This window comes from Zootoca vivipara, chromosome 9 (genome assembly GCF_965207765.1).
Source record: "Zootoca vivipara chromosome 9, rZooViv2.hap1.1, whole genome shotgun sequence".
NCBI classification, from domain to species: Eukaryota; Metazoa; Chordata; class Lepidosauria; order Squamata; family Lacertidae; genus Zootoca; species Zootoca vivipara.
This window is the reverse complement of record NC_142592.1, coordinates 70017485-70037856: the sequence shown is the minus strand read 5'-3', so window position 1 is coordinate 70037856 and position 20372 is coordinate 70017485. Positions and strand designations below refer to the sequence as shown.

Sequence of the window (20372 nt, the reverse complement as noted above, 5' to 3'; positions counted from 1 at the left end):
AATGCTTCATCTCCTGCGAAGGGAATGGGTGATACTTTAAGCACTATAGCATTACATGTGAAAAGGATCTAGGGATGTTAGTAGACTACAAGCTTCACATGAGTCAACAGCGTGATGCAGCAGTCAATTAATAATAATATTAAAAATAATAATCTAGGTTGCATCCACAGAAATATAGTGTCCAGGTCAAGAAAGTGATAGGACTGCTCTATTCTGGGCACCACAATGTAAGGGCATTAATAAGCTGGAACGTGTTCAGAGGAGGGCAACCAAGATGAAACCAAGCCTTATGATGAATGGTTGAGGGAGTTGGGTATGTTGAGCCTGGAAAAAGAGGCGGCTGTGGGGAGATAGGAGAGTCATCTTCAAATATCTCAAGGGCTGTCCCCTGGAAGATGGGAGCAGGCTTGTTTTCTGAACTCACGACTTCAAGTTACAAGATAGGAGATTCCGACTAAACATCAAGGAAGATGGTAAGAGCTGTTCAACAGTGGAACGGACTCCCTTGGAAGGTGGTGGCCTCTCCTTTCTTGGGAGGTTTCAAAGCAGCAGTTGGATGGCCACCCCTCAGGGATTCTTTAATTGGAATTACTGTATTGCAGGGGGTTGGATTAGATGACCCTTAGGGAGATTTCCCCCAACTCAACAATTCTATGACTGAAGCCTTCATCAGATGCTTTGGGATGTGTGGTGTGCGTGGATGGAGATGGGTGAATGTGGAAAGCATTCCATTCATACGGCTTCTTCATGGGGCTGCCCATCTAGCAAGACCTGAGAGAGAGCCCTGAGCTCAGCCCTTTACCCCACCTTATGAAGCTTGACCAGTGGTAACCATGTGCCGTAGCAGTTTTAATCTCCCAATTTTGCATTTCTCGATCTACCTGCTTGGCCTCTTCCAGACGGTGCTGCAGCTTCCAGCTCTTACACTCTTAAGAGCAGCCAGCAATAAAATCCCTGCGCCACGAAGGCCCTGTACTCTTCAAGACAAGTGTAGGAAAGGAAGAAGAGCTGGGTCGCTGGCCTGATCCAGCTGTTATGCTATTACAGCTTTCCTAATCTTGGCAGCCACGTCAAGACCACTTATTCCGGGATAGCCAAGGATTAAAGTGGACTGTCTGCCTTTCTGTTTGCAAGCACTAACAATTATTAAAAAGAAAACCTTGCATCAAAACCACCTGTCCATTGTACTGGCACGGAAAGTCTAAGAACTTGTTGCTTTTTACAACTGCTTGCGTTGGACTGATCCTGGCATCCAGGAACTGCCCTTGGCCTGCAGCAGTTCAGCAGAAGCCATGGGACGTGTTTGCAGGGAGCCTTACAACATGGTGGTCGTTCTTTTCATGGGTGGGCTACGCGACCAGCTCAGCGCCCAAAGAGGGGATTCATTTCCTCATGCATCTCCACGCATGCTGAACAAGCGACTGGGGCAGATGGTGTGGCATCCAGCCAGCACCTTCCATGCTGTCCTCTCAGAATACAAGCTCCATTTGAATTGGCCGTTGGGCAGGAGAAGGACCTGTTCTTCTAGAGCTGCCGGGAGTGTCAGGATCATGACCTTCTACTCTTGGGATTTGCTTGGTTGGCAGGAGTGACCCATGGTGGGGTGGTCCACAGCACAGGGACAGCCAACATGGGACCTTCTTGATGTTGCAAGAACATAAGAAGAGACTGTGGGATCAGGCTAAAGGCTCGTGGGGTTCACCATTCTGTTTTCACAGTGGCCAGCCAGATGCCTGTTGGAAACCAGCAAGCAGGATCAGAGCACAAGGACGCTCTCTCCTCCTGAGTTTTCCAACAACTGCTATTCAGAAGCATTGCTGCCTCCAGCTGTGGAGGTGGAATGTGGCCAGCACGGCTAGCAGCCCTGGATAGTCTTCTCCGGCATGAATTTGTCTAATCCTTTTTTTAAAGCCATCCAGGTTGGTGGCCATCGCTGCATCCCAGTTCAGCCATTGGAGAGCACCATTTTCTAGGCTGCATCCACAGAAGTCTAGTGTCCAGGTCAAAGGAAAGTAATGGCCCCATTCTAGTCTGCTTTGGTCAGACCATACCTGGAATACGGTGTCCAGTTCTGGGCACCACAAATTAAGAAGGATGTTGACAAGCTGGAAGGTGGGCAGAGGAGGGTGACCAAGATGGTCAAGGGTCTGGAAACCGAGCCTGACGAGGAATGGCTGAAGCAGATATGTTTAGCCTGGAAAAGATGAGACTGAGAGATGCCATAGTCCTCTTCAGGTAACTGAAGGGCTATCAGATGGAAGAGATTTGTTTTCTCCTGCTCTGGAGGGTAGGATCCAAGCCAATGGCTTCAATAGGAGTCTTGGTAGACCACAAACTTGACATGAGTCAGCAGTGTGATGCAGCAGCTCAAAAAGCCAATGCAATTCTGGGCTGCATCAATAGGAGTATAGCATCTAGATCAAGGGAAGTAATAGTACCACTGTATTCTGCTCTGGTCAGACCTCACCTGGAGTACTGTGTCCAGTTCTGGGCACCACAGTTCAAGAAGGATACTGACAAGCTGGAACGTGTCCAGAAGAGGGCAACCAAAATGGTCAAAGGCCTGGAAACGATGCCTTATGAGGAACGGCTTAGGGAGCTGGGTATGTTTAGCCTGGAGAAGAGAAGGTTAAGGGGTGATATGATAGCCATGTTCAAATATATAAAAGGATGTCATATAGAGGAGGGAGAAAGGTTGCTTTCTGCTGCTCCAGAGAAGCAGACACGGAGCAATGGATTCAAACTACAAGCAAGAAGATTCCACCTAAACATTAGGAAGAACTTCCTGACAGTAAGAGCTGTTCAGCAGTGGAATTTGCTGCCAAGGAGTGTGGTGGAGTCTCCTTCTTTGGAGGTCTTTAAGCAGAGGCTTGACAGGCATATGTCAAGAATGCTTTGATGGTGTTTCCTGCTCGGCAGGGGGTTGGACTGGATGGCCCTTGTGGTCTCTTCCAACTCTACGATTCTATGATTCTAAGTTACAAGACGTAAGGTTCCAACAAAACACCAGGAAGAACTTTCTGACAGCCAGTGCTTTTCGACAGTGGAAAGGTGTCCCTCGGGAGGTGGTGAACTCTCCTTCCTTGGAGGTTTTTAAGCAGAGGTTGGATGGCCATCTGTCAGGGATGTTTTAGCTGAGATTCCTGCATTGCAGGGGGTTGGACTAGAATGACCCTTGGGGTCCTTCCCAACTCTACGATTCTATGATTCTGGCCGTGGCACATGGTGTCGCCCATTTTTTTTTGAGCCTGTCATACAAGAAGACTGTGGAACAATATAGACCCAGCTTAAGGGCTTTGACCTCACTCTGGCAATCTCCCTTAAGTCTCCCCTGCCCACACTTTGCTCAAATTATGCTGGCCAAGGAGAAAACCCTGGGGCACCCTAGGTAGCGCAAGGGCCCTTTGAGAGCCTTGTGTGTTTGGATGAGGCCCTGGGTAGGCTGCAATTGCCACAGGCAACCCACTCTTTTTTCTCCCTCCCCGAGTCCTGCTTTGCCACCAATAACATGCAGAAAGGACAACTAGAACTCCCATTTATTTGACCAATAACATGCAAACAATAGCGATCCTATTCAGAAGGCAACTGCGAGGACTCACAGCATTGTTAAGTGGCTTGCGGCCTGTCACCTGCTAGGGAAATGATGCCCATAATAACCCCCATCTACTCTGCTGACCCCCATGCCAACTGAGAGGTGGGGCTGGCTCCTCGCAGCCCCCCCTTTTTGCTTCCGGACCTCAGGACAGAGAACCGCTGGCAGAGAACTGGGCAGCCCCAGAGTCACAGGGGAGAGAAACATGGTTGTAAGCAAGAGCCGGTGGTGGTGTCATGGTCAGAGGGCAGGGCTAGGACCTGGGAGAGACCAGAGTTCGAATTCCGACTTGGCCATGAAGCTCGCTGGGGGTGTAAATTTGGAGGACAGTCCCCTGCCTCTCAGCCACAGGGCTCTTGTGGGCATTAAGTGGGGGGCGTGTGTGAATTGTGTGTGCTTCACCTTGAACTCCTTGGAGGAAAGGGCGGTCCAGAAATGCAATAAAATGGCAAAATGGCTTTCAGGGCCAAAAAAGGTTTCGCACTTGATCTTTGTTGGCTCTTGCTGACCAAATGGAGACAGGATGCCGGGGGGGGGGGGCAGTTTTCCTTGGAGCCTGAAGGTGTTAATGGTGGGTGGAGGAGAGAATCTTCTAGGTGCCTCTTTTTGAGCCGGAATGTGGAATCTGATATACCCCGAGTGCTCTTCAGGTAAGTGAGCATCATTTTAATTCCCAGTAGATCCAGATTCAATTTGGACTAGGGAGGTGTAATCCCCAAACCACAAACATTTAAGTGCTCTCTCTCTCTCCCACCTTGCTTTTGCTAGTCAGAATTTAATAAGAGAGCACGATCGGGACAAAATTAAGCACTTTCAAGTCCTGTCCGCTTTGAGCATGTGCTTAATGCTGCCAGTGGAACACAGATCGGGGAGAGTCAAAAGTGCTTAGCTGGACCTTAAACATTCCCCACAGACTCTTTGCAAGAGAAAATGGAGACAATTCAATGAACCCGATTTACGTCGGGTTAAAAAGGATCTCCGCCTGAGTGCCATCTATCATGGACGCTTTAATTGAGTTTCCGCCATCGCAGCGGGTTGGACTAGATGATTCTCGGGGTCCCTTCCAATTCTATGAATCTCTGAGGTCTGGATCCTGAGTGCAGAGCCTGGGTAGCTGACCTCTTCAGGAACAGGATGCATGGGATGGGGGATCGGGGTGGGGAAGAGGATGTCTGAGCCTCAGGTACTGATCTCAAGTGCCTTGTTTGAAGGAAAGGAGAACCTAGAGAAACTGTGGGCAGGGTCTTCCAGGAGCAGAGGGCACCCCCTTGCCTCTTTTTCCAACCTCCCTGGAGTTATCAAAAGTTGATCACTATGCTAAGGTTGCCCTCATCCATGCTAAGGGTTGCCTTTTCCCTCCTTGGCTGCTCATCCCTCACGCAATCTCCCTTTCTGTGCTCAGGGCAGGAGCATCTCCTGCAACAGGGTCGGGACCAAGCCAGGTTTGCTCAGCCAGGCTTGCCGGAGGTGAAAGGGCACTGGGGCAGGGGTGGGAGGGGGCTATTTTCAGGTGGGTGGAAGAAACAGCCGATGAGAAGCCTCAGCACCGAGACACCAGCCCAGCGGACGTTCGCTCGCCCCAAGCCAAAGTGCTGCCACAGCCACGGATGGGATGGAGACAAGATGCGTTTCCAAGATCACACATGACTGGATGCGGTGGACATGGGACAACCTGAGCTCATGTTTGCAGCGGCATGGAAAAAAACCCTGGAAGCGTCGCCAGGTGGCATGGGACAAGGTTTGGGGGCGGGTGGGTTTCAGTCGCTTAGTGGAGCTCAGCTGGACCCGAGAGGTGGCCCTGAAATATAATCCTTGCCTGATGCTCAAGGGGGCAGCACCCGTAATCCCCGCACATAAGGCACCTCGGTCCAACCTCTCCTAGCCCTTTCCAAGACTGCTCTCAGCAGAAGAATGAACATCTCACACCCCTCTGGCTTATAAATGCTGTGTGCCATGCCAGTGGGCCCCGTTTGTGGCCAGTGATGGGGAAGGGCTTTGGGGCCACGATTTCGTGGGTCTGCTTTGGACAGTGGAAAGAAGACCGTGTGGAGGCAGCACACCTTCTTTACTGGGAGCTGCCTCCTCCTGCGGGACGACCTCAGGTTGGCTCAACTGATCAACATCACACACCACACACACACACACACACACCACGGAACAGCAGCAGCAGCAGCAACATACCCAGGATACACACCTACACTCGCACAATTGGAGCACAAGAGGTGCTTTTGGGTGGGGGCAGGCAGACCCCAAGGTGCTCATGAGGGCAAAATGCTTGGCCAGGGACTCTGGGCAGCCAGGCTTTGCGGGGCATGTCAGAAAGCCCCGCGGGGCACCGGCTCCCCTATGAGGGGAACAGCCACATGAGCGAGTGTCCACGTAACCCTACCAAGCTCCCACCATCCTCTAAACCACAGAGTTCCTTCCTGGGTGTCAGAAAGAGGGTGCAGAGCAGTTTGGTAGGCAGGCTGCCTGCCTGCTTGCCTCCCCCTCGTGGGTTGGAGGTCGAACTTCTTCCTCAAGGTGGGGGGGTTGTAAAGAAGGGGAACCCCTGCCCCCCACCCACGGGTGGTGACTTGCTTTTCAGACCCCCTCGCTTCCCTCCCCACCGGAAATGACTCTCCTCGGCCACGCTCCGCAGCCCTGGGGAGGCTGACGGGGGCTTCCTCCTGGGACTCGGTGGCACAGAACATCACGAGACAGGGAGACAGACATGCTAAGGGGGCACAGAGGGGCAGGAAGGGAACAGACCCACACTGCACAGCAAGCGTTGCCGCCCACCTCCCGGCGCCCCCAAGCCCAGCCCAGCCCCTTGCACAAAGTAGCAGCCGCAGCAGAAGCAGCAGCAGAAGCAGCGGCGTCACAGACAGACTTACAGAGGGACGGAAGACATGGGGTTGCTATGAGATGAGAACATGCTCACTTACACAACTCGCCCACCCTCCTGAGGCCTGAGGCGGTTCTAGACAGAGCAGCGGAGACATGCAGATGGGAGAGCAGGAAGAGAGGCAATGAGAGAAATGTTAGCATCAGTCCAAGGCGCCAGGAACAACAGAGAAGAACGGACAGGCGTCGGTCACAAACCAGGCTGGGGCCGCTGCAGCTCCCAGAAGCCAACATGCCTCCTGGCTGGGGGGCTGGCCGGGGAACGGGAGGGCCGGTGGGTGAGGTCAGGAGGAAGGCCTTGGAGGGCAGGGGTGCTGGTGGAAGGCACCCCTCCTCCTCTCTGTGACAGGCCATGCAGAGAAAGCTGCTGGGGTGGAGAGACAGCTGGTCACCTGCTCAGGTGTGCCTGTCCACCCTACACCGCTCGCCTTTCTCTCTGGGGATGGAGCTGGTCTGCCACCAGGGTGGGGTGGGCAGTGGATAAACGGCCAAGTGGGGGGGGGGCAGAAGGTCAAGCCGTTTGGGAAGCAAGCTGGTCAAGGGATCCAGGCCAGTGGCACCCAAGGATTCTGGGAGGCAGCTCAGTTCTGGTCAGTTCCTGGTATTCATTGAGTCACATCTGCTAGAGGAAATGGGACATTCATCATCGCATGGATTCAACAGCCAAAGCCAGAGACGAAGCAAAACGGGGGGAGGGGAGGGGCGTGTTTCAGGGTCAGGTCGTGGATGTGGGGTCAGGCAAATGGGTGGAGGGAGGGGGGTTTGGGGGCAGGGGGAGAGAACAGAGACAGAGGCTGGAAGAGGGGGAGAGGACTTGAAATGAGAAGGGTGCGTTACATTTTGGCACTGCACCTGCTTACCCCAGGAATGTGCAGAAGGGTCGGAGAGCGCATTTGTATGCAGAGCCAGAGGTCGGAAGAGCGAAAGGCTCTGGGAGAGAGAGGGTCATGTGCCCCTGAGAGAATCAACTGTGGGAGGTTGCGTCTATTCCCTGGGGAGAAAGCAGCAGCGGCAGGCCTGCCCGCCTCTCCAGAAAGCAAGAAGGGGCTTTCGGGAAGCGAAGGCTGGAAGCCAACCTCCTTGAATGCGGAGAGCCAGCGGGCAACTCGGAAGCCCAGAAGGGCTTTGCCAGACCCCCCCCCCCTCACATGTGCCACACATCCTAAGATTGCACCTGCCATCTTTGCAGCTCCACCATTGCGCAGGCTGCTTGCCGGCAGTGACAGCAAATATCTCTAAAAGTTCTTGGGTGCCAAAGGGAACCTGCCCGCAAAAAAACCCCCAGCAATAAGAAAAAGCTGGCTGCCCCCATGCCCCATTGGGCTCACACCAATTGCAGGGTGTGAACGGAGAAGTCCTGGACTTGGCGCTTAATCTGGGAATAAGGGGCCTGACTTCTGGGTGGGATTTTGTAGGGTAGTGCTGATCGTCTGGTGGTCAAAATGAGTCTAGAGGCCGTTGGGAATGCTCTGAGAAGGCTCTGGCTCCTGAAACCCAAATCCCTCTCTTACCCTCTAGTTCAGGCATCCCCAAACTGCGGCCCTCCAGATATTTTGGCCTACAACTCCCATGATCCCTAGCTAACAGGACCAATGGTCAGGGAAGATGGGAATTGTAGTCCAAAACATCTGGAGGGCCGAAGTTTGGGGATGCCTGCTCTTGTTCATCTCTTCGTCTCCCATCTGGCTCTTGAATTTCATCTACCAAGGGCCAACGTTGCATTCAAGCACATCATCTCTGCAATCATGAGGACTAGAAGCGGAATTCTGAAGCTTTTTGGAGCCTCTGCGGATGCCCAGGCCTGACTGGGAGGCTTGTACAGGCAACGTTTTCTTCAGAGGAATGGGGGTGGCTTTCCCTTACAACGCAAAGCAGCGACAGCCCCATGTCTGCTGGAGCAACAGTGGGATTGTCACACAAGCACGGTGGATATGGCCTGGGTTTGGTTGGGATAAGATGATGCTTGAGTGTTTGTGAAAAACCAGTTTGTGCTCTTTTAGGAACAGTGTGCGTGTGTGTTTCAGGGGGAAGCGGGACCCCCAAACAAAATGCCAGCGATGCACCTTCTTGCTCCAGAGGGTGGAGCGCACATTCTTTAAAAAATAAAAATAAAGCTCTCTAAATGTGTGGGTGCAGCCGTTAACTGTCCCCTCTCTTTCCAAACAAAGGTGTCTGCACTTCGCGGCTCCCATGGATCTGCACGCACCCTTTGGGGAACCCCCAGCTGCCCTTGGAACCACATCCAATACTCTCCCCCGCCCCCAGCACTGCAGTCTCTTTTGGGGGGGCATGGTCAGGACTGCCCTGTGGTTCCTCTTGCAATGGCTGTGTTCCCGAGGACTTTGCAGAGGGTCTTCCGAAGCGCCTTCGGTGCCAACACAGGAAAGCCCGTGAGCCATTGGCAGAGGTGGTAGCGCAAGAGGGGAGGGGGGAGCAGCATGTTCTCTCACAGAACATGGGGAAGGGGAGCACATTTCCATGTCCCTGAAGACTTGCTGTCTGCAAGAGCCCATCACCGAGGACACTGAGGTCCTCCTCTGAGGGTCTTCTGCTGGTTCCCTCACTGCGAGGAGGAGCGAAGGTGCAAGGAACCAGGCAGAGGGTCTTCTCGGTAGTGGTTCCCTCCCTGTGGAACGCCTTCCCTTCGGGTGGCAAGGAGATAAAGAACTAAACAGCTTTTAGAATACATCTGAAGGCAGCCCTTTATCAGGAAGTTTGTAATGTTTGATGTTTTGTTATGTTTTTATATATGGTGTGAGCCACCCAGAGTAGCTGGGGAAACTCAGACAGATGGGTGGGGCAGAAATGATAAAAATATTCTTATTATTACTAGTCTCATTCAGCCCGTTAAGAAAACGGGCGCTAGAGGTGCAACGGGGCCGCGGCCTTCCCTCCCTTTCCGCGCACGGCCGCGGGGGGCGCCGGGAACGCAATTAAACAAAGCGCTCTCCCGTCGTGTCCCGCGGCAGAGCGCAGAGAGGGAGGGAAGGCTGCGGCCCCACCGCTCCTCCCACGGGCCAGGTAGGGTTGTCAGGAGGCGGCGGACCAAGATGGCGGCATCAGGTTCCAGGGCCGCTGTGGCCCCGGAGCCCGATGCCGCCATCTTGGTCCGCCGCTGTAGAGGGACGGGAGGCAGAGGGTTGAGGGGGGGAGAATGTGCGTGTGTGTACGTCCCGCCTCTTCATCCAGTCCCTGTGTCCGTGGGGCACATGCGCATTAGCGTGGACAAAGGGACACAGGGAATCTGGACGCAGAGACACAGGGACTTTATTATATAGGATTATTATTATTATTATTATTATTATTATTATTATTATTATTACCCTCTCATCAGCCACCTTCCCTGGGTTTCCTTCCTTCTTGGCTGCTTCCAGGTCCTTCCTTCCTTCCTTCCTTCCTTCCTTCCTTCCTTCCTTCCTTCCTTCCTTCCTTCCTTCCTTCCTTCCTTCCTTCCTCAAAACTTCTCTATGGCGAGTCCTAATGATGATGCCCCAAAATTTAGAGAGACACACACACCTTTCCAGCCCCTCCTCCAGGGTCACTCACTGAATTAAGAGACCGCGAGGTGGATCCCCTAATTCCAAAGTTGGCGGGTTGAGGGAAACCTTCTGAGCACGGCTGAGACCCAGGCCTTAATCTACGGCACGCTGTTTCCTCACTGGGTCACTGGGCACAGCAGTGGGTCTTGGGCAAAGAAGGTGCTTTGCAATGTGGCCTCCTAACCCTGCAAAATCACACCTGAGCTTAGACATCTTTGCCCTGCTGCACCTGGGGCTGAGATGGAGAAGCTGTGGGGTGCATTTAAGCCTTGCTGCCCTCTGCCTGCCAGGAGACAGTTTTCTGCTGCTGGCAAGAGAGGCTTCCCACTTGCTACATCCCCTCCACTTGCCCCACCCAGCTCATCTTCTGAGGAACAGAAGCCAAATCTTCTAGTTGCCATGGCAGCTTGAATACCATCTCCTTGTCAGCTCGAGAGCCTCACACACAAAGCAGGGTGCAAATTGGAGAAAGGGAGGCGGAAGGCAGCCTTTGCCAACCCGACGCCCTCCGGCCTGCAAATGCTGGCCAGGCCTGTTAGGAGATGGGAGCCCAAAGTGGTTGGGAGGCTATAGGATTGGCCAACTCTGCCTTATGGCCCTCCCCTCTCTGCCATTCAGCTCCCACTGGGTGCAAAACACCCCTGAGGGTGGCTGGAGAAATTCAATGGGGCCACCTGGGGAAAAAAAATCTTTTTCTGGATTGGGGTTCTTGGCAAGGGTGGTGTGGGGATGAAAAATAGCTTAGTCTTAGGCTTCAACCTGCTCCTAGTGTTCACACACACACACACACACATTTTAGCTGTGTGCCAAAGATTCCGGGGAGGAGGTCGCCACACAAAAAACCACTTTGGACGCCGCATTTAGTGTCACAAGGTTGACTTTGAGAAATAGAGTACGGCTGCATTTTACGCGAGGAACAGTGGCAAGGGTTTTGCATCTGCATGAAAACGGGGGCAGAGTGAATCTGCAATCCTCCCAAAGCCTGGGTGCTGCTTGCTGAGCGGCGAGGGATACTCCTGCAAGATCTCGCAGGAACTTGGGTGGCTCGGCAAGGTCCTGCAAGAGCTCCCCAGAGCTGACATGCTAGGTGGGCCCTGTCCCAACATGCCCCTCCTACAGCCTGGACTTGGGACTGCACAGCAGAGCTCAAAAGCTCCTTACACACCAGGTAACCCCAAGCAGAGCTGGTGCAAAAAGAGCTTTCCAGCTCTCTGGCTTCCGTGGATTTTGCTTGCGCGATTCCAGCTAGCCAGCTGTCATCGGCGCATGGTTGAAACAGCACAAGTTAAAGCACGTGTGAGATGCCATCGTACTGCGCTCTGCTTGAGCATCACTTCCAGGGATGCTCCGGTGAATGGCGACTCGGCATCAAGGCGGAGTCCCAGACACGGCACATAGCTGAAGCACCCACACGTAATCCCAGGATGGAGACACGCTCGGGAGACGACTTCCAAAAGTTGCTGCAAGAGCTGCGCAAGGCGCACTGGAATAGTTCTAATGGGTCAGGCCTGTCTAATGTCTGTCTATGAAAAATGCCCTCTCAAAACCCAGGAGCATTGTTTGGAATAATTCTTATGTTTGCTGCCTCGGTTTCCCTGGAGGGAAACCACGTTCAGTTTGGTTTTGCACCCTTTCAAAATTTAGAGCCATCTCTCAGGGGCACAGCGCTGTGAAAGAGACACTACTTGGGAACAGATGTAACACCGCTCCCCCCCCAGGCCCAACTCCACCCCCCTCCATGAACATGCAGGAACCAGAGGCCACAACCCATTGCTCATCTCCCCACTCGCTGGGCTGAGCAATGGGGCACATGAGCTGGGAACGGAGAGACATTAGTGAGCGGATGAAGTGAAGCTGTCAGGGGTCGGTAGGTTACGCATGCATGCTGTGATTTGTTACCCACAATGCCCCTGGATCCTTGTAGGCTGTGTGCCTGCAAAATCAGGAGGACTCCTCCTCCTCTCTCCGGCAAAGAGCCCTTCCCCTCCCCTTGGCTGCTTCTGGATCGGGGCCTCTCCTGCATCTGCTCAATTGCCTCTGAGTTCTGCAGAAAGTGAGCACCCAGTAACGCACAACCTACAAGAGGCACTTTCTCTCTTCCCCCCTCTTGTCCCATGGCAAACATCAGACTCTGCTCCTTGAGACTCCGCGTTGCCCAAAGGGTGGGGAATGGCTTGGCATCAGCCTTGCGGGTCCCTGCTGTGACCTGGGGGAAGTTTGGCACCCTCTCTGCCAAAGTTCACTCTGCCACAGAAAGCATCGGCAGACCACATGTCTGTGGCAGGGGTGGGAAGTGGCGTGGCACGTAATTAAATGCCATTGCCAAGGAAGGCACTACGGACTAGAGCTGATTTAGGATCTCACATTCTCAGAAAAAGAAACAAGGAAGTAAGAAGCTACGGGGAGTCTGCTGGGTCAGGCCCAAAGGGGCACATCTAGCCCAGAATCTTCTTTTCACAGTGGCCAACCAGGTGCTTATTATGGGAAACCCACTAGCAGGATCCCAACACAAGACTTGCGGCTCCCAGCAACCGGGCATTCAGAAGCATTGCTTCCTCCGACTGTGGAGGTGGAGCAGAGCCATTGTGGCTTGTGGCCATCGACGGCCCTCTCCAGCTTCGGCATATGCTGTGCCACAAAACTACAGCCCTTCTCATTCTACCTTTGATATCTCAAGGTTTTCCGGAGACCGTTTTTTTGTGGGCTGGGTGCTGCAAGGCAATAGCCCCCAGAGTCAACCTTCTGCAATGGAGACTGGTCTTGTGAATACGCCCAATGTACCAGCCACGATAATAATAAAAATAAGGCTCAGTCACCTCTTGGCTCAAGCCACATGACTTAGGTGGTGATGGCAAAATGTAAGAATGCCAAAGTTGGCTTGCAGGGGAGTAATCACAGCATCGGTCGCCATACTTAAGAAGCTTGCTCTTTTGCCTTAGGGCACAGCTACTACCATGGCAAACAAAGGCTGTGTGGCACTCACACACCTGGTCACCTCAGGAGGTGGTGGACCCTCCTTCATTGGAGATTGGATGGCCACCCACCAGGGATTCTTTCTCTGGGATTCCTGCCTTGCAGGGGGCTGGACTAGATGACCCCAGGGGGTACCTTCCAATCCCTCTGCTATTTCTGTGCACCTGCATTTGGCTGACCTGGGGCCTGCCGGTCTGCTTTGGCTCTTTGCAGGAGACGGGACGCAGCAGCAAAGCCTACAAGGAAATGGGGGTGTTGTTAACCTCAGCAGCTGGAAGCTCACATCAGGGACATGGGTGCCTTTGGACCGAAGACAGAATTAATTGATGAGTTTATATAGAAAGAGGAAGCGTTACCCTAGGAGCTAAATGCCTAAAAGGCTTATTTCTCTTCACTCTCTTTTTCCGATCTGTAGGAATACAAAGCAATTGCGGGTTTTCCAAACAGCACACTGAATATATAAATAAATAGATAGAGATATAAACCCTCCTCTTTTTTCTCCACATTTAGGAACTGACTCCAAAGCCATACATCCAATTGTTGCTTAAGAGAGAACAAATTGTGAAATGGACCTTCACTTTGGGGGTGAGTCTTGAGCAGGGTCGCCTAGTGGGAGGCGAGGGCTCTTCTCTGCGCCCTCTGACCTTGGGACCAGGACCGGAGGATGTGGCTGGGCTCCTGTGTTGACCTCAGCCTCGCCCCCGGTGCTCTGACAGAGTCCTAGAGTGATGCTCTGACCTGGGCATGGTGTCTGCGTGGCAAGGAAGGGCGGTAAAGGCAGAGCTCCCTTTTGCTTCAGAGCTCTTGGGATTGGATAGCCGGGAAAGGGCAGAAAGGTGGGAAGGTCGGGATGGAGGGAGGAGGTCAGTCTTAGGGAGGGGCTGCCTCTTTGAAGTTCCATACAGAACTCACAAAGGATTTGCAATATCTATGCAGACACACAAACACAGAAATCGGTAAGATATATTTATCGCGGCATGCGGCATGCACTTTTAGGGGCCAGGGAGAAATGATGTGGGCATGGTTTTCAAAACATGGCTGTCACTCATGTCCTGACGTTGATGGTCTCTCCTGCCTTGCGGAGGGTTGGCTCAGATGCTACAATTCTATGACTAGTCAGAAATCTTGCCAGTTCATTGTCAGTAGCTCAGTCAATATGGCATAAGACCTGGGGGTCGTGGGTTTGATTTTGAGCCCCACGTTGGGAAAAGATTCCTGCATTGCAGGGGTTGGACTAGAGGGCCCTTGGTGGTCCCTTCCAACTCTACAAGACTATGATTCAAAGGGCTTGCTCTTGCCACCCTTCTTGGGGACACCAGGCTGTGGCTCTGAAGTTTATAAATGCGATTTGAAATGAACCACACAACTGTGTTGAAGAGCCTTATCAGCAAAGGGGATCGATTCCAATTAAAAACAATCCACCGGAAGGTCTGAAGTTTGATGGGAAATGGCAAAGGAGAGGGTCATTTGTAGGAAGAGAGAGTCATGATGCAGAGGCTACAGTTGGGGCTAGATTCTGCAGCATGAAGTTGTTAGCAAACAGCACTTTGTGCTCAAGAGACCTGCGCTGGCTGCCAATTTGCTGCCAAGGCAGGTTCAAGGTGCTGCTGCTAGTATATAAAGCCCTTAACAACTTGGGACCAGTCTACCTGAGAGATTGCCTTGCTCCATATAATCCCACCTGGCTGCCTCCTTTGGAGGAATTTGTTCTATTGCAGTTGCGACGTAATACCCACTCTGCCTTTGCAAGCATTCGATCGATTAGTGTGGCAACACCTAAACGAGGCATAGGCAAACTCGGCCCTCCAGATGTTCTGGGAATACAACTCCCATCATCCCTAGCTAAGAGGACCAGTGGTCAGGGAGTTGTAGTCCCAAAACATCTGGAGGGCCGAGTTTGCCTATGCCTGACCTAAACTCTGGAACTCCCTGCCTCCTGATCTCAAGCAGGCATCTTCCCTGCATTCTTTTCAGCGCCTGCTGAAAACATTATTGTTTGGGCAAGCCTACCTAGAGGCATAGGAAGCTGGTGCGAATCTTGTCCTGTTTCAGTAGCTTAACCGTTTGCATGCTTTAAAGCATTGTTGTGACATTTTCTTCTCGTAAACGGCCTTGAGGTTTTTAAACAATTCAGCAAAAATGAATCTCTGCTGCAGAAGCCACCAAGGCAACTATGGCGGGCAGGAGGAGGGGCGAGCCCCCTGGCCACACTGGCTTCCAGGGCTTTGAGCCCAGCTTCATTTGGTGACCCACGGTCTCCTCAGCCTGGGCCAAACCTAATGCGCCCCCTGAAACTGGTTGGGCTTCCCACTCCCCCCCCCCCAGGCAGTACATGGGTGCAGTTGAGCAAATGCGTAAGTTGCTTTCGATTGCCTTGGGCAAGATCAATCAACTAACCAATGTAACAAACAAACAAATAAAGTTTTTTTTGTGTTTTTTAAGGGGAGAACAGGCATACCCAAGTGCTAGCAATGCACCTAGGCTCATCATTTTGGGACAGGGGCGGGGGCGGGAAAGGGAGCATGGGAGGAGAAGGCTGGTCTGGACACACTCAAGGGCCTTTCCCTCATCTCCCCCTGCCTCTGCCCCCACCATGTTCGAAAACAACCTCCAGGGGCTCTGCCTGCTGTCCCCCAGCCCTACCATGCTGGCTGGAGCTGTGGAGAGCTTCTGCCTTATCCTGGCACCCATGCCCCTTGGCGTATCTAGCTGAGGACGGTACGATCACATCTCACACAGGGGTTCGGTTCCAAGGGTTCTGCATATGCGCAAAAACACCTATACTGCGCCCTTGGTCCCCCTAGTTTAGGGTTGCCATATTTTGGAAAAAAAGAGAACACATTCGCTGACTTCTCCTTTTAACTAGGGATTGCTATGACGGCTCTACCTGTGATAAAGAGGACGTGCCCTGGAAAAAGAGGACATATGGCAATCCCACCCTAGTTCCCTAGAGCTGGCGCGGTGAGCAGACCTTGACCCCCAAGTGAGCCAGAGAGCTTTAAAGTTCTTTTTGCGCCGGATAAGTCTAGCCCAAAACCTCATGGAAATTCAGATGGCCTCGTGAGAGCATCCCATAAGCAGTGCGCTAAGAGGGCCTTGCCTCTGCCCGCCCTGCAAACAAGTCAGAGAGCTTTAAAGATGAGGCGTTTCCCAGAACCAAAAGTGCTTTCCAGCTCCCCTGCCTTATAACCTACACAATTCCAACCAGCCACATATGGCTGAAATGTCATGGGTGAAACACATGTGAGATGCGATCGTACTGTATTTTCTACACCGGCCAACAGCCGTGACTCTCCAGAGCTTCAGGAAGCGGGTATTCCCAGCTCTGCCTGGAAGTGATGCCACCGGGGAATCGAACCTGGGGTTTCCTTCTGCCTGCTCTCCTCCCCCTCCGACCCCTTCCCCCGCCACTTCCCTGCCCCCCCTCTGGCTTACCGTGCTGCGACCACGGGGGACTTCTTCCCAGGATCCAACATGCTCCCAGCGGGCTCCTCCCCCAGGGAGCGTGTGTCCTTGTTCAGCTGCTGGAGCCGGGAGCTGAGCTCGCTGATCACAGTTGGTTTGTCATCCTCAGCCCCATGCGTCGGCCTGCTGTCCAGGGGGTCCCCCCACAGCTTGGACCTTCGCTGAAAGAGGTAGCGTGGCCGGCCGATGCTGGCGGAAGCCAGCATGGCCGCGTGTTGCTGGGAGATGAGCTCGCTGTCCGAAGACTGCTTCAAGAGAGGGTCCCTGAAAGTAACCGGCCCCTTGCTGAGCTGGGACTTGAGTTTTGGCTTTGGAGGCACTGGTGGCTTCTCGAGTATAAAAGTTTGTCCGTCCGCAAAGGAAGTGTAGGTGTCGGTGGGCTCCCCGCTCTCGGAGGACAGCGTGGACATGCTGGAGACGGTGGAGATGGTGCTTGTGGTCTCCAGGTGGTGATCGCTCGAGCTCCTGGTGTCCACCTCTTCCACTCCAGAGTCCGCCGCGGACTCTGGGGCCGTGGGGGCATCAGAGGGCTTCCCTGAGGGTGTTCCACCAGCGGTAGAAGGTGCTACAGCAGCCGCTGGCATGGATGGCGTGGCGATGACGGGAGAGGCCAGCTGGCTGATGGGGGTGCCGGGGGTGGTGACCAGGACCCCGTTCGCAAACTCGTCTGGCGGAGGAACCAGACCAATCTTGGCCAGCTCCTCTCGCGTCTCCTCGTCGCTCGAAGACAGCTGGGCGGGTGGCAGGGTGACCGTGTAAGGCTCTGCCTCCTCCTCTGAGCTCCCTTGACCCAGGGTCTTGTCAGAGACTGGGCTGGCAGGTGCCACCCCAGCCACAGGGCTGGGCTGTGCCTCGGCCAGGGATGCCTCCGTGGGCTCCCGGCCCCCCTCGGGAATGGGCGGCTTCTCCTCTTTCACCTCAAGACCGAGGTCCTGGCCATTGCTTGTGGCATGGACCATGACGAGGCCGGCCGTCTTCTGCTGTGACGTGTCCACGATGCTGATGATCATTGACTTCCGGTCCTCCGCCTTCCTCTCCTCCTTGGCGGGGGTCTCGGCCCGTGCCTCGCCCTCTTTCCTCGCCGCAGCTGGCATCCCCCAGTGGCTCTGCGCCGGGGACAAGACTCCTGGTGTGGGAGCCTTGACCCCGGGTGAGTAGGCGGGCGAGGCAAGGGCCCCTCCCTCCAGCTCTCCCCTCTCGTGCTCTTTGGTTTGGATGTCCACAAACAGGGGCGCCGCACGGTCCGAGTCCGGGCTGTGGATGGGGGTGGGTGCCCTGGAGGGGACCTGGGTGGACAGCGCCCGCTCCCTTGCGGCCAGCGCAAGCGCCAGAGGCGAGTTGGGATCCAGGGGCTTCCCCGTGAGAGGGTGGATGAACGTCGACGAGGAGCTGCTGATCAATGGCTTTAAAGCTGAGACGGGGGAAGGCAGAAGGACGTCCCGGCTGCCCAGGAGCCGCTCGTCTATCGACCTCGACTGCTGCAGCGATGGCATCTCGATGGTGGGGGGGCTGCCTTCAATGGCCCCGACCGAGAGGAAGACAGTGGATTTCCGCTTTTCGTCGAGGCGCCGCTCTCTGTCCTTCATGACCCCGGCGATGGCAGTGGCGAAGGGGAGGCTGGAGGCGTCCACCTGCTGTGGCTGGTACTCCATGCCCAGGCGGTGGCTGCGCCGGGTGGGGGACGGCTCCCGCGTGAAGCCCCCCATGATGGAGAGGGCTGCCCGCTCCTGGGCGTCCTCCACCTGCAGCTGCTTCACCAGCGGGCTCTTCTTCCTCTGGGGCTTGGCGGGGGTGAAGAGGCTGACGTTGAACTGGCCCATGTTGGCGTAGGGGTTGTCCACAGCGCGCCCCTTCCGCTTCAGCTTCTCGGGCGGGGTGGCCGAGGGGGCGGGGCGGGGGATGTCGGTGGGCTCCACGGGGACATGGGAGGAGTCCTGCAGGATGATCATGGAGCGTGCCCGCTTCTGCCGCTCGGGGTAAGGGAGGGGCGTCCTTGCCTGGTCGTACATCTCGGCCGCACTGATCACCTGCGGCAGCCCGTGGAGCTTGGCCTCCAAGCCCGGCTTGAAGCTGGAGCGGATCGTGTCATAGACCCTTCCCGGGGGCGGAGGGGGGGAGAAGGACGGGGGAGGGCCCGTGTCAAAGTAATAGGGGGATGGCGGAGGGGGAGGGGCCGTCTGGGGCGGGGGTGGGATGCCGTGCCCTTCCCGGACTGTGTCTTGCATGGAGGTGCTCCGGGGGAACTTCCCGTCCATTAGGGAAGCAGCAAATTTCTCATCTTCACCTGCAAACCAGCACAACAGGAAACGTCAAGGGCTGGGAAACAACGGGTTGGTAAAGCAGGAAGTGAGTAACAGACCCCCTCATAGGCTGCCCCGATCCTGCTGGCCGGTCCCCCTCCTAAGGCTCTGGTTGAACCAGGGATGGGGAGCCTGTGGTGACACCCCCCCCCAGATGCTGTTGGACTCCACCCAATGGCTGTGTAGGGCACCCGAGGGGCCGCTGAGACCATATTACATCGATCCTTAAAGACCTACATTGGCTCCCAGTACGTTTCCGAGCACAATTCAAAGTGTCGGTGCTGACCTTGAAAGCCCTAAATGGCCTCGGCCCAGGATACCTGAAGGTGCGTCTCCACCCCATCATTCAGTCGGGACACTGAGGTCCAGCCCGAGGGCCTTCTGGTGGTTCCCTCCCTGCGAGAAGTGAGATTGCAGGGAACCAGGCAGAGGGCCTTCTCGGTGGTGGCGCCCGCCCTGTGGAACGCCCTCCCATCAAATGTCAAGGAAATAAACAACTAACTGACTTTTAGAAGACATCTGAAGGCAGCCCTGTTTAGAGGATATATATATATATATATATATATATATATATATATATATATATATGAAGTTTTAATCTGTTTTTAGTGTTTTGTTGGAAGCCGCCCAGAGTGGCTGGGGTATAAATAATAAAATTATTATTACTATTACTATCTGTGTTCAGAGGTGGATACTGGCTGCCAGTAGGCAAAAGAGAACCATTGGTGTGGTTGGGCTTGTGCCTTCATGCAACCACCCCCTCCCCACTTGTGGGCTTCCCATTCAGGCATTTATCTAGCCACTCTGGTCCTGGATGATGAGCCCCCTTTGGCCTGATCCAGGGCTGCTCTAGAGTACTTTTCTAAGTAAAACCTCTCCTAGTGCCTCCCCAGTGCGATTTGGGGTGGGCCGGCCTGCCCCTTTAGTTTTCTTTTCAAATGGTTTTATGGAACTTCAAAATATTAACAAACGCAAAAAGGAAAGAACTAGTTTATCAGACATACAGTACAGGCAGCGTCCAATTGATGAGCAATCGCCGATGAGGGGGTCCTTGGAAGAGGGCAATTTTAGGAGCTAACATTGTAGTAATGCCAAGACAAGTTATAATAAACTTTATCATTCACTTTGCAGTATGTCACTTATTGCATAGACTTCTTTGCTGCTATAGGATGCAGATGGTGGGATAGAATGATGATGATGATGATGATGATGATATTTAAAAAACCAAAAAAAGCAAGAAGTCCTCCCTGGTTTTTGCAAGCCAAACCAGGCCATTACCTGGGGATACTTTCCAGCCATGTGCTTCACTATTTGTATATGCAATAAAAACATGCCAGACATCATAGAAATTGTCACATTTCTCTTGTCCCCTTGACGCTTTTAATTTGTGCGATAACTTTTCCAGCGAGGCTGTTTGCCAAATTATGCGATACCACTGCAGTCTCCTGTCCCATCCTGTCAACTTTTGGATTTGAAAATAAGGGATCAGCAGCAGCCTCACCTGTCCCGGGGACAGTCTACAGTATACGGTATATCTAACAATCCAGGATAGCAGCGGGAAACGGTGCTGGAATAAGGGAACTTCCAGCAAAAAAAGGGAAGGTTGACAGCTATGCA

General features: G+C 53.8%; 1 protein-coding gene across 7 annotated transcripts in view; it reads right to left on the bottom strand.

Annotated features, from left to right (window-relative positions):
- SHANK3 (SH3 and multiple ankyrin repeat domains 3) overlaps nucleotides 1-20372 on the bottom strand; it is a 419062-nt gene that overhangs the window by 16980 nt on the left and 381710 nt on the right. For 5 of the 7 annotated variants that reach the window (XM_060279323.2, XM_088676556.1, XM_060279324.2 and 2 more), the window contains one exon: nucleotides 16426-18739. In XM_060279323.2, coding sequence (XP_060135306.2) covers nucleotides 16426-18739 — 2314 coding nt within the window. Of the gene's footprint in view, nucleotides 1-6519; nucleotides 6555-13346; nucleotides 13400-16425; nucleotides 18740-20372 lie in introns of all 7 variants that reach the window. The other 2 variants (XM_088676559.1, XM_088676560.1) reach the window with 2 other exon arrangements.